General features: G+C 34.1%; 1 protein-coding gene across 2 annotated transcripts in view; it reads right to left on the reverse strand.

Annotated features, from left to right (window-relative positions):
• LOC106882389 (MAM and LDL-receptor class A domain-containing protein 1) overlaps positions 1 to 13,610 on the reverse strand; it is a 234,860-nt gene continuing 221,250 nt past the window's right edge. Inside the window, exons 136-146 of one of the 2 annotated variants that reach the window (XM_089354750.1) lie at positions 13,316 to 13,424; positions 12,479 to 12,604; positions 11,227 to 11,289; positions 9,598 to 9,756; positions 7,293 to 7,406; positions 6,443 to 6,509; positions 5,642 to 5,724; positions 4,444 to 4,540; positions 2,507 to 2,561; positions 1,194 to 1,241; positions 1 to 212 (exon numbers count right to left, since the gene is read on the reverse strand). In XM_089354750.1, the coding sequence (XP_089210876.1) occupies positions 162 to 212; positions 1,194 to 1,241; positions 2,507 to 2,561; positions 4,444 to 4,540; positions 5,642 to 5,724; positions 6,443 to 6,509; positions 7,293 to 7,406; positions 9,598 to 9,756; positions 11,227 to 11,289; positions 12,479 to 12,604; positions 13,316 to 13,424 (972 nt within the window). In that variant the 3' untranslated portion in view covers positions 1 to 161. The remainder of the gene's footprint in view (positions 213 to 1,193; positions 1,242 to 2,506; positions 2,562 to 4,443; positions 4,541 to 5,641; positions 5,725 to 6,442; positions 6,510 to 7,292; positions 7,407 to 9,597; positions 9,757 to 11,226; positions 11,290 to 12,478; positions 12,605 to 13,315; positions 13,425 to 13,610) is intronic. The other variant, XM_089354751.1, reaches the window with a different exon arrangement.

A 13,610-nucleotide genomic window follows, 5' to 3' on the forward strand; every position in this document is an offset into this window, starting at 1 on the left:
TTTTCTTAAAATGTATCTTTATTTTTACGTAATTTTATACAATGCTTTTAGAAATATACATACATATATATATATATAAAATAATGGTTTCTGTTTCTCATTAATGATCACAATGTTTTTGATTGATAGTACTGTGTTTCAACAAATGCTGATCCTCTGTTCTACTTCAAATCTGAGTATAATGGGTTCTCAATGGCTGTAGAATCTCCATGCTACAAAATGAAAAAAAGTTCCATGATTTAGTTAATTGCAAATTAATGTTTATCAACCTTTCAAACCTACAAATATGCTCCAGAGGGAAGGATTTCGTTTGGCTATACACCCTAGAAGATGCAATTGGATGAAACATCAATATTTTCACCTGTTTACAATAAGCCATGCGGCTGTGCATGTTTGCATTTTTCAGGAATATAATCCAATAAAATCATTGTTTGATAGTATATTTATAGATTCAAAGGTTTACAGTTATACAGGGGGTCCATAAATTACCTTTACAATTTGAAATATTTCATAAGCTTCAGATATATATTTGTAGTTTGTAATTTATACATATATGTTTGTGTACATTATGCATGTATGTCTGTATAGTAATATGTAGAAGTAAGATCCAAGGATCAAGGTGTAGGAAGTTAGTAAGTTTCAAGTAGTCTGTAGAAAGTATGAAAAAACGACTTTCAGGAACAATAGTAGTTTATTGACATAGAAGGTTGTAAATTTTTCCCGTATCAAAGTTTGATGACCTGGAAAAATGTTATTTTATAGTTCACAATTAGCAGCTGGGGTTGCTCTGTATGCAAATAAAAACCCAGGCTACATATGTTTCATAGCTAGCTAGCAGAACGTCGGATGTATGTATAAACAGACACACACATACATACATATACAAAATGGGCTTACATATAGTTTCTGTCTCTTAAGACATTGGTAGAAGACACTTACTCAAGATGCTGTACTGTGAGATTGATCCTAGAGCTTGATGGTTGTGAAGGAATACAGTAATCCTTCACCATATCACAGTTCACCTATTATGCATTCAGTACAATAAGTAGAAACTCTGCCAGATCAGATTGGAGCCTGGTGCAGACTCTGGCTCACCAGTCCTCAGTCAAACCGTCCAACCCATGCCAGCATAGAAAACGGACTTTAAACGATGATAATGATGATGATGATGAATAAATTTGCAGTTAACTTACTTCTGCGGTATTTGAGAATGATGGTGCTTCAAGTTCCGTCATTTTGAACTGAACAAAAGAAAAAAAATCAAGAATTTTATTAATCAAAATTGCAAGATTAAGAAACTGTTTAGAAAAATTATTTTGGCAACAAAGAGATGATTTTTTTTTTTCACAAATTGGTTTAAAGTATGTGAAGTATCAGAAGGGTGACTTTGAATGAGATTAAAACCTTTACAGCATACATCACAGCACTTGGATAATTGCTTACAAATTACAAGATAGTTAATATGTTAAAATTACTTCTGGGTAATGAATGTGTGTGTATGAGGGAGAGAGAGACTTCTGTGCTAGAGGTTTGAATGTATGATGTGTGTATCATGTGAATTGGTGTTTCAACATATATAAAAAGACATGGTTGTTGTTGTTGGCACTCCGTCGCTTACGACGTCGAGGGTTCCAGTAGATCCGATCAACGGAACAGCCTGCTCGTGAAATTAACGTGCAAGTGACTGAGCACTCCACAGACACGTGTTCTCAGGGATATTCAGCGTGACACAGTGTAACAAGGCTGACCCTTTGAATTACAGGCACAACAGAAACAGGAAGTAAGAGTGAGAGGAAGTTGTGGTGAAAGAGTAGAGCAGGGTTCGAGCTCAGTCCTACCATGTGGCACCTTGGGTAAGTGTCTTCTACAATAGCCTTAGGCTGACCAAAGCCTTGTGAATGGATGTGGTAAATGGAAACTGAAAGAAGCCTGTTGTATATATGTATATATATATATCTATGTGTGTGTCTGTGTTTGTCCTCCACCACCAATTGATACATGGCGGGAATATATTTACATTCCTGTAACTTGACAGTTTGGCAAATGAGACCAATAAACTAAGTACTAGGCTTCAAAAATTGATGTCTTAGGGTTGATTTGTCCAACTAAAACCCTTCAAGGTAGTGTCCCTGAATTGCCATAGTCAAATGACTGAAACAAATAAAAAATATATTCGTGAACCTTTTAACTACACAGCTCTGCTTATCAATTTTCAATATGGAATCAACATTTTATTATTGCCATATTTTTCCCTCTATTAATTACTCATTCTGTTGATCTTGATACATATTTAATTCCATACTGGAAGAGACCACATCATGTGATGCCAAATGAATTATTGAGATAGGGTTAAGTAAAAACTACAAATGCACAACTTGGTTTGTAACCATATTTGCAGTGATAAATTATTCCTGACCATTTTTTTAATTTCTAACCACAGCGGTTTGTTTCCAGCAAAATGAATACATTTCAATAGTTTTGCAGAATATTCCAAATTATTACTTACATCATAATTATATACTGGGTTGTCAACACCAGCTGATACACTTGGTGAATAATTTCTGTAATTAAAAATTAAAAAAATCTTATAATAAGATATTTACCAATTCCATTCAGAATCCAAATTAACAACTGCAGAATATTTTGTGCATTAGACCAGTTGTTCCTCCCAAACAACACAATGATATTTTGTGAAGTAACACAAATTGTTTTTCACTTTATGCATTTATAAAAATATTCCTGATAAATAAGTAATGTTTTGTTTATTTATTAGAAATATTTAAATATCTTTGCAGTGATTCATATTCATATGCTTTAAAGTATAAAACATACAGAAAACAAACACTAAAAATATGCCTTTTTTCAATTAACTGCATCTTTAGAAATGATAGTGTTATATGGACTGTTAGATATGTAATTCGTCTGACGTTCCGTGTGTCAATGTGGTTTGTCTGAGTTCATTGTTTCATTGTTGTTGTCTTGTGTGACTGTCGTAGTAAAAGGTCATTGATATATATATGGCGGACATGACTTTTGTTTATTCATAACGAACATTGGGTGAGTTCGTTCTTTGTATGTAATTGAATAATAAATGTAATAATTAAATTGTACAACTCGTTGTGTTATCTTTACGAGTCTTCCGAGGGAAATACAACAGATAGCATCCTGTTTTATATGAGGTCTGATGAATAAGTATCCTGACTGTTGTCATAGTAATGAAGCTAAAGCATGCAGATTGATCTTGAACTCTGCTGTGTGTGTGCACCAAGTTTTAATGTTCTAGCTCACTTCTGCTGTTTACAGCAGTGCTCGGAAGGAAGGTGTGTAGCATATGATTGTTGCATTGGCCATGACAGAGAAAGTTATCATGGCGATACCTGCTTAGAGGCCTACTTAAAAGTTGAAGAAAGTGTATGAGCCACACACAAATGCTCAAGTGGTTCAGACGTTTCCAAGATGGTCCCAAAAATGTCAATATCAACAAACGTTCTGGTAGACCCACAGCCAGAAGAACTGAGAAAAACATCGCAGATGTGCGTGCAACTGTGAGGGGAAATCATGGAATTACCATCAGATGTGCAATTAGTTATGGTTCAGTTCAGTTCAGTCCATTATCAGTGCAGATTTGGGTATGAGACTCGTGTCTGCCAAGTTTGTGCCAAAACTGCTTTCAGCTGACCAAAAAGACACTCGGGTTTCAGTTGCACAAGATCTCCTTGATTGTGTTGAGAATGATGAAAACTTTGTTTAGGCCTCTGAGCAAGTATTGCCAAGCTTTTGACAAAATTTGATGCAGATTCCTTATCTCATCTCTGAAAATTTGTAATAAATTTACTTGATCATATTTTTATATGATCAAGTAAAGAATTGCACATAGAAAAATATTTATTTGGAGATATGGAAGAAAGATGGATAAATTGTAAAATATGTAAAATTGATTTCAAATTTTGGCTGAAGTCCGGCAATTTTGGGGGAGAGGATAAGTTGATATCTGCACACAAAAAGCACCATTCGAGCGTAGTTGATGCCAGTGCCACCTGACTGGCTCCCATGCTGGTGGCACATAAAAAGCACCCACTACACTCTTGGAGTGGTTGGCATTAGGAAGGGTATCCAGCTGTAGAAACCTTGCCTGATCAGATTGGAGCCTGGTGTAGCCTTCTGGCTTACCAGTCCCCAGTCAAACCATTTAACCCTTGCCAGCATGGAAAGCGGATGTTAAACGATGACGGTGATGATGATGATGATGATGATGAACCCTGTCACTCAACTGGTACTTATTTTATTGACTCTGGAAAGATGAAAGGCAAAGTCAACCTCAGCGGAATTTAAACTCAGAATATAAGGATGGATAAAATATCACTAAACATTTTGCCCAGTGAGCCAAAGAGTCTGGCAGCTCACTGCCTGGAAATATGTAAAATCATAAACAGTTCCACTTGCCTTTGTGTTCTTCTCTTCCAGAAAAAGTATATTCCAAAAACTAATGCCCCAACTATGATCAATGCTAAGATGATACCCACAGGGATTGCCCAGGTTTCTAAAAATGAGAAGCAAAAAATAAATAGATAGATAAGTTAATTAATTCAAGAGAATGTTATGCATTATTATTTGGTGTTTATATCAAATATATCCATATTTAATTCTTTTAAACATAATGTTGCCCATTTTTTGTGCTAACTCAGGGATTTTCAATCATTTTTTTTTATCTATGGACCCCTTTGATTACTATTTTATTCTGGTGGACCCCTATAAAAATTCTATTTAAAAAAAAACTTTCAAAAGTCCTATTTTGCTTTTCACACATTAACTTGTATAGGTTTAACTTTGTAATATGTTAGGGAAAGAATCTTAGCTGTTTCTTGCAAGTCATGTTTTCCAACTGTCAGAAGAACAAATACTCAAGACAATGGGAACCACTAGAGGGATGAAGGAAGTGACGGAGGCCCAAGAAGGTATGGCATGGCACCTTCAAAGAAAATCTGAAGCATTTTAGTATCATATGGGAAGATGTGGGCAACTATGCCACAAAGCTTTCATTAATGGAGATGTCTTGCTGCCCAATGTACAGGCCATCTGTGTGGGAAGAACCAAGACTTCCAGGCCAATTGTATAGGAGGAACTAAAACTAAGAACATCCACAAGGCAAGAGTAAGATGTGTATTCAATGTCAAACTGTCATCTACCTTTTTTTACATCTAAAGCAAAATTTTTTCAGAGGTCCCTATTGTGGATCCCCAATTTACTATTTTGTTATGTGGATCCCCAGAAATCTTATATGGACCCCCAGGGGCCAATGTGGACCCTGGTTGAGAGCACTTTGCTAACTGATCAAACTAGCCAAACAACAAATAAACTTCTGTTAAGGGCAAATCTAATTCGTTGTCTAATATTTATAAGATATATTCTCCTTTAGATTTTTGAATAATTAAAAATGCAAACAGTTACATCCCTATTTAATTTGGATCTAATAAAATATACAACATTACCTTCCTTGCTTCCTAGAAAGTCAGTCCAGAGGTTAGTTACAACAGATGCACTATACATAAAATGAAAGCTTATAGCAAGCCATTACACATGATATCTAAAGGAATAAGAAAAAGAAAGATGTATACAAATAATCTAGAAAGAATTTGCTTACTCTTGTGTGAAGGATGTGATGTAAATTTTTCAAATTTCGGTATGAGACATCTAAAGTTGGTCTGCACAGTGAAGTTTCCACAACTGAAATACATAAAGCATAACTCAATGCCAAATAAAGTCTGCTTCATCTAAAATAAACAATAGCAATTAACTTATTTATCTATTAAATAAAGAGATGAATTTGCTTGGTTTTTCTACTTGACACTCCACCATCATATGTCTGAACAGAGGTAAAATTCATTCAAATTTAAAAAATGATGAACAGGAGTGGCTGTGTGGTAAGTAGTTTGCTTACCAACCACATGGTTCCGGGTTCAGTCCCACTGCATGGCACCTTGGGCAAGTGTCTTCTACTCTAGGCCTCGGGCCGACCAAAGCCTTGTGAGTGGATTTGGTAGATGGAAACTGAAAGAAGCCCGTCGTATATATGTATATATGTATGTATGTATGTTTGTTTGTGTCTGTGTTTGTCCCCCCAACATCGCTTGACAACTGATGCTGGTGTGTTTATGTCCCCGTAACTTAGCAGTTTGGCAAAAGAGACCGATAGAATAAGTACTAGGCTTACAAAGAATAAGTCCTGGGGTCGATTTGCTCGACTAAAGGCAGTGCTCCAGCATGGCCACAGTCAAAAAGACTGAAACAAGTAAAAGAGTAAAACTTGCAGAAGAAGAAGATAAATTAACTCCTGCAAGTTCATAGAAATAGACAATAAATTTTTCCATGGTCATGCAAACATATAAAAATCCTTAAAGAAGTGGCAATATATAGGACCGGATTATTTCTGTACAAGTCTCACCTGCACTCTGGTATACCATTTCTCAACTGGCATGTCCCTCCTTTTTGACACATGTCAGGTCGGCAAGCTGGAAAAAGATAATATCAAGATAACCTGACACAGGTTTAAACTTAGGACATATATAGTTATAACTAAATACTACAAGACATTTGTCCAAAAACACTTGTAATTCTTCTATTCCAGATTTAGTAGATACTGACATACTGAATGCCTAGTGCTGCCCTAGGACACCTTGTCACAGAGTCATGTTCAATTGAGAGATGATTATGATAAATTTGCTTCATCCTATGCTTATTATGGTGCTTTGGCTATAGCAATGACATAAAGTTGGAAGCCATAGAACAATAATGATTTTTATCTCCAATGTAGTAAAAATTCTTATCTTTATTTTCTCTTTCCACAGGCTTTGTTGGAGCTCCTGGAGTCTTGCATGCATAGAGGGCTTATTCTTATCATCATCATCATCATCATTATTATTATTATTATTGTTATTGTTATTGTTATTATTATTATTATTATTATTATTATTATTATTATTATTATTGCATGTTTCTGAATGGCTAACATATGTCTTCCATGCTGCAATTGTTTTAATTTCAGCACACAGTTACTTCAGATCAAAACATTTGTTACGCAAGTACATCCCTATAAAGCGAAGAAAGCTTCCATAGAAAAGCACTTGATTTTTGAAATAGAAATTTATATATTAAGACACACTTTATTTTTGAATATGGAAAATAAAAAAAAATCTATTATACAAGATAAAGTAGAGAATAAGGAAAACACAAACAGAAACTATAACAAAAAAAAACAAACAAAAGGATGAGTGTAATCCACTACATATACTTACTCTGACAGAGAGACTCGTCTGAGTTATCCTCACACTCACTGATTCCGTTGCAACGAGTCATGTTGATACATTTGTGCTGAGGTTTACAATATGTGTAATCTTTCGGGCATACCTCTGTAATGCAATGGCATAAAGCATATTAATTAGTTTTTTCAATGCTAAATATAAATGTGTGTATGTGTGGCTATGTGCTGACTGCATGTCACATCCAATGATATGTGACTGATTATTATTATTATTATTATTATTATTATTATTGTTTTCAATGGCCAAAAATCCTTAGGGTCATTCCTTTCTCCTTCAACTCTCTAACACTCTACCTTAGAATCCTTGCTGTTCCTAACAAGGCTGTTTTCAGCAACAGCCCCATTTTGATGCAGCCAACCTTTTACTAACTGCTCCCAGTGTGCCAGCCACAACTGGTGCCAGCCACAACTGGTGCCAACTTCTAAGTGTTTGATTCTCCATAGTTTCCTGATTTCCCACTTCATCTCCAGATATTTCTCCACTTTCTCATTTACCCCGTGGTCCCACTGTAAAGGAATATCCACAATAATAATTGCTTTGCTCTTTTTTTCTACGACAACAATGTCAGGTTTCCTAGCCACAATAAAACGATCACACTGGATGGTCATGTTCCACAATATCTTATATTGTGCAGTTTCAGCAGCCTTTTCTGGTTGGTGCTCATACCATTTCTAACTTCTGTTCATGTTATACTCATGACAGAACTTCCAGTGAACCAATCTGGCAATGTTATTGTACCTTTTCTTGTACTCTTTTTGTGCAAGTATTTTCCATTCATTAATAATGTAGTCTATTGTTTCACCTTTCACATCACACAGCCTACAAAATGGGGAAGTCATCAACCTGTCAAGATTGAACTTGATATAATAAAACAAATGATATATAATTATATGCATGTATACCTACATCTACATGTATATATAGATGTATATTCGGGTACAGGACATTAGAAAAATGAACGGGAGCATAAAAACAAAACGGACTTTGTTTACAGACAACAGAACGAACACATAGGAAAACAAACAAATCACTTGGAATTATTCCTTCATCAGCTGCCTCTATTCTAAAACTAGGCATTTTGAAGATAAGGCAGGATGCACTCTTAGAATAGTTTCTTCCTGAGTAGTGGATCAACCCACTTTGCCTGTTCTTGGGCTGTGAAGATAGCTTCAGTTTCAACTTTCAAGTCACATATTATTATTGTTATTATTTTGGTTTGGCTCAGGTTTGGTCTTATTCCTGGTAGGAATTATGTAGATAATGGGTTACTACCTATAACCTTAGGTATCCATAAATTTTCAGCAGCCTTTCAAGTGCTTAGAACTTTCCTAATAATCCTTGCTGTCCCTAAGAGACAAACTTTCTGCAGGATTTCTGTTTCAGCCATCAGTCATCTACTTCAGCCATTTGTCTATAACTGGCTGAAGACAAATATTATTATGATCATCATTATTATTGTTATTGTTGCTGTTGTTGTTGTTGTTGTTATTATTATTATTATTATTATTATTTTATGTTTGACTTTTGTTTTGCATTTGTACAAGTTGGATCCAGGTCTCACCCAGAGACCTCAAGAGACAACAAGTTAGAAGTTCATGTTGTTGTTGTTGTTGTTATTATTATTATTATCATTATTATTATTATTATTATTATTATCATCATCATCATCATCATCATCATCATCATCATCATCATTGTAGTAAGCTGGCAGAATTGTTAACATACTGGGCAAAATACTTAGTGGCATTTCGTCCGTCCTTATGTTCTGAGTTCAAATTCCGCCGAGGTTAACTTTGTCTTTCATTCTTTCGAGGCCGATGAAATAAGTACCAGTCATGCACTGGGGTCGATGTAATCAACTTATTCCCTACCTCAAAATTTCAGGCCTTGTGCCTATAGTAGAAAGGGTTATTATTATTATTGCTTTATAATTATAATTATTATTATTATTATTATTATCATTATTATTATTATTATTATTATTATTATTATTATTATTATTATTGTTATTATTATTATTATTATTAATGTTCTTTTCAACTCCTGGAGTGTGTGGCACTGGTCCATCATCATCATCCTTGTCATCGTCATCATTGTTGTCATTGTTGTCATTGTCGTCATCGTCATCATCATTATCATCATCATTACTATTACTATTATTATTATTATTACTTTTATTTAATCAAGTTATCAACAGTTTCTTGTTAATCATTCCTCAAATTATATTACAAAAAAAAAAAAAAAAATGAAAATACACGATGAAATAAATGCTACTTACTGCAAGACTTTTCATCTTCTCCATTCAGACAATCCTTCCTTCCGTCACAATGGTATGCTGTAGGGAAGCATTCCAAACCGCTTTTGGTTCGACAGCTGAATTCATCAGGATTACATTTGATGGGGGTCATTGTACTAGCAGAAGTTGTAGAAATGTGGCCTGAAAAATTGAATAAGCATAAACAAATTAATCCTTTGAACATAGAAAGCAGATATCATCATCATCATCATCATCATCATCATCATCATCATTTAACGTCCATTGTCCATGCTGGCCTGGGTTGGACAGTTTGACCAGGGCTGGCGAGCTGGAAGGCTGTACCAAACTCCAGTTAGATTTAGTATGGTTTCTACAGCTGGATGCCCTTCCTAATGCCAACCACTCCAAGAGTGTAATGGGTGCTTTTATGTGCCACTGGCATAGGTGCCATTTGCGTGACGCCAGTATCTGCCACAACTGTGACTTTACTTGGCTTGATGGCTGCAAAAATTGTATTACTGTTAACTGTGAAAAGCAGTTTTACCCTTACGGCTCTGAAAGAGCCAAAAACATCTTATGCAGCATGAAGTGGAGACACCCTCAATGAACTTTTTGCAAAAGACAATTCTTCAGCTTTTGAAAATTTTTTCACAGATTTCATATAGGTACAGGAGTGGCTGTGAGGTAAGAAGTTTGCTTCCCAACCACATGGTTCTGGGTTCACTTCCAATGCATGGCTCCTTGGACAAGTATCTTTTACTATAACCTCAGGCCAACTAAAGTCTTGTGAGTGGATTTGGTAGATGGAAACAGAAAGTGTGTATGTGTGTGTGTGTGTGTGTGTGTGTGTGTGTTTGTGTCTGTGTTTGTCCTCCACCACCATGTGACAACTGGTAACTAGTGTGTTTGCATCTTTGTAACTTAGTGGTTCATCAAAAGAACCTGATAGAGTAAGTACCAAGCTTAAAAAAAAAAAAAAAAAAAAAAAAATGACTCCTTAGAGTTGGTTAGTTTGATTAAAATTACTCAAGGCAATGCCCCAGCATGGTCGCAGTTTACTCACTGAAACAAGACAGAAGGTAAAAGAGAAAAGAAATCTTTTGGCACATATTTCTTTACAGAACAAGAATCAAGCCCTTGCAATGATGGATATGAAAACCATATTTACAGAAAGTACTGAAAATGTATTGTAGAAGCCGAAAATATCAATTTTATTTTCTGGTGGCTAATTAACATCTTATCAGAACGGTATTGAGATTTAATTAAACAGGGAAAGAATTAAATATGAAAAATAAGAGATAATTTTTCTTAGGTTCCACTTGGATTATATATAATTCTAAGAATGCTAAAGTAGTTGGTACTGTGCTATATCATTTCAACCAATTCCAAGGACCCTCCTGCTCCTTGCAAATGATGTGCAACTAAAATCATAATTAACTGTTCCTCCAATATTTTTTTATATCTAAAGTCAGGCACCCACAAGCATGTGAGACCTGCCTGGGATGCTTGTACCATGAACTGGTTCTGTCAATACATAACAATAACAGAGGTCGTCTACAATTAAACTTTCCTTTGTAAATTTGAGTTGTCCTTACATTTATTTACACAACAAACCAATTTGGGTTTAAAATATTTCACTAAATTACGTACCTGAAGAGCTGCCTGTTTTATGAGTTGTATGCTTTCCTGGTATTGATTTATGTGTTGTAGAAACTAGTTGACCAAAAAAAGGGGACCATATAAATATGTGCTTGTGTATTTAATAAAACTATGAATGTGTATTTTAAGTATTATTAACTAAAAATTAACTTTACAAAGTAAGGACTCAAGTCACATCACATCTCATTGCTTAAGCCTTATGATACCAACTCTTTAGATACTGTTCTTGAATTACAATAAAAAATTTCTTGTTTTAATGTGATTTAAATCAAAATGATCAAAATCCATTGAAATATTATTTAAATTTGTTTCAAACACCAGCTTAATAATGACAAAGTTATTTTACTTATGTTTTGGAGAGTTTTGAAATTAATTGAAACATTGGAAGTGTATTTCAGTAGAAATATAATAACAAAAGGGTTAATGTTATTTCATCAAAATATTTGAGGAAAATTTATAAATATAAATTTTGTAGAGTTAGATGTATGAAAATTTCGAAATATTTTAAAGTCAAATATTTTAAAATTCAACTTATCAAAATAAGTATTAATTAAATAATTAAAAAAGTAACATTAGTAAAGAAAACCTAATTAGTTAATAATTAAATCATTAAAGTAGTTATTGAATAATTGATAAATTCATTAACTGTAAAATAATTAGAATATAATGTACAAATGTAAACAATAAATTAAGTCATGTGAAAATTTTTTGCTTAATGCTGGACAGAAGGGTCACACAGAAGAGCTAGGAAGAAGGGGATATGTATTTATAATTAAAGGTATGTGTGTTATCTATCTCTCTATCTATCTATCTATCTATCTATCTCTCTATATACATGTATATACATATACATACATGTATATATGCACATATATACATATATGCATACACACACACACACACATATATATATGATATATGCATATACATATTATATACATATATATGTGTGTGTATCTATATATATATATATATATATATATATATATATGATGTGTTGCGTTCTTGAGCAAAACACTCCATTTTATGTTGCTCCAGTCCACTCAGCTGGTAAAAATGAGTAAGCCTGTGATGGACTGGTGTCTCATCCAGGGAGGAATATATTCACCAGAGAAACCAGGAGACTAACCCATTGCTCCTTATGGAGTGATGTGGTCTAACCTTCATTATATATTTAGGTTGTCCTCGCATTTGTTGTTGCAACAGAATAAATGGATTAAAAATATTCCACTAAATTACATACCTGAAGAGCTGCCTGTAGGAGTTTTCCCTGGTTTTGTTGTTATATGTTTTCCTGGTGTTGTTTTTGAATGTTTTCCTGGTGTTGTTTTTGAATGTTTTCCTGGTGTTGTCGTTGGTGTAGTATGAACTAGATGACAGAAAAAAAAAGGTGAACATATAAACATTTGTTTAATATACTAAAAGTATAAACAACTGCGAAACAACTGGAATCAAGGTCATATTATGATCCCTATATATTTAAACATTGAACCAATTGAGGCAAGTTCAATACTAGATAATGGTATATGCTAGTATTCTTCCAGAATAGATACACATAAGTCTGGATCATTAGTATTAAGTAAAACTGACCATTGTAGGTAAAATCCAAATCTGAGCATGTAGAAAGAAGGAAAGAAGAAAGGAGATGTGCAGATACTTTCTCAACAGCTGTTTCAAGTATAGATATGCAGATGATGCATTTCCCTGTAAATGATCAAGCAACAACATTATAGTTGCGATGTGGGTTTAGGCAATAAGTTAACTGAAGCCCTAATTGTAGGTGCCTGTTACCTTACGTCATCAGTTGTAATATTGGTTTCAAATTTTGGCACAAGGCCAGTAATCTTGGAGGAGGGAGTAAGGCGATTACATCGATCTTAATGTCCAACTTGTGCTTATTTTATCGATCCCAATAGGATGAAAGGCAAAGTCAATCTTGGCAGAATTTGAACTCAGAATGTAAAGCGGGATGAAATGCTGCTAAGCGTTTCGCCCGGCATGCTAACGTTTCTGCCAGTTTGCCGCCTTGACAGAGAAGAAATAATAAACAGCTAAATACTGAGACAAAGTGATTACTTACTTCTGATTGGTGCAGGGTCACAGTTTATTAATTTCAGGTCATCAACAGCTATATCTGTGGTTATTGTTAATGTTCCTGACTGAGTCTGTGGGAGTGCTTGAAATTGTAACTGCAGCAAAAGAAAACAAAAAAAAAACCAGTCAAGTATATATACATACATACATATATATATATATATATATATATATATATATATATATATATATATATATATATATATATATATATATATATATATATATAATATATATATATATATATATATATATATATATATGTATAATTAATAAAAAAA

Source organism: Octopus bimaculoides, chromosome 7, assembly GCF_046866305.1.
Source record: "Octopus bimaculoides isolate indiv1 chromosome 7, ASM4686630v1, whole genome shotgun sequence".
In the NCBI taxonomy this organism is placed as follows: domain Eukaryota; kingdom Metazoa; phylum Mollusca; class Cephalopoda; order Octopoda; family Octopodidae; genus Octopus; species Octopus bimaculoides.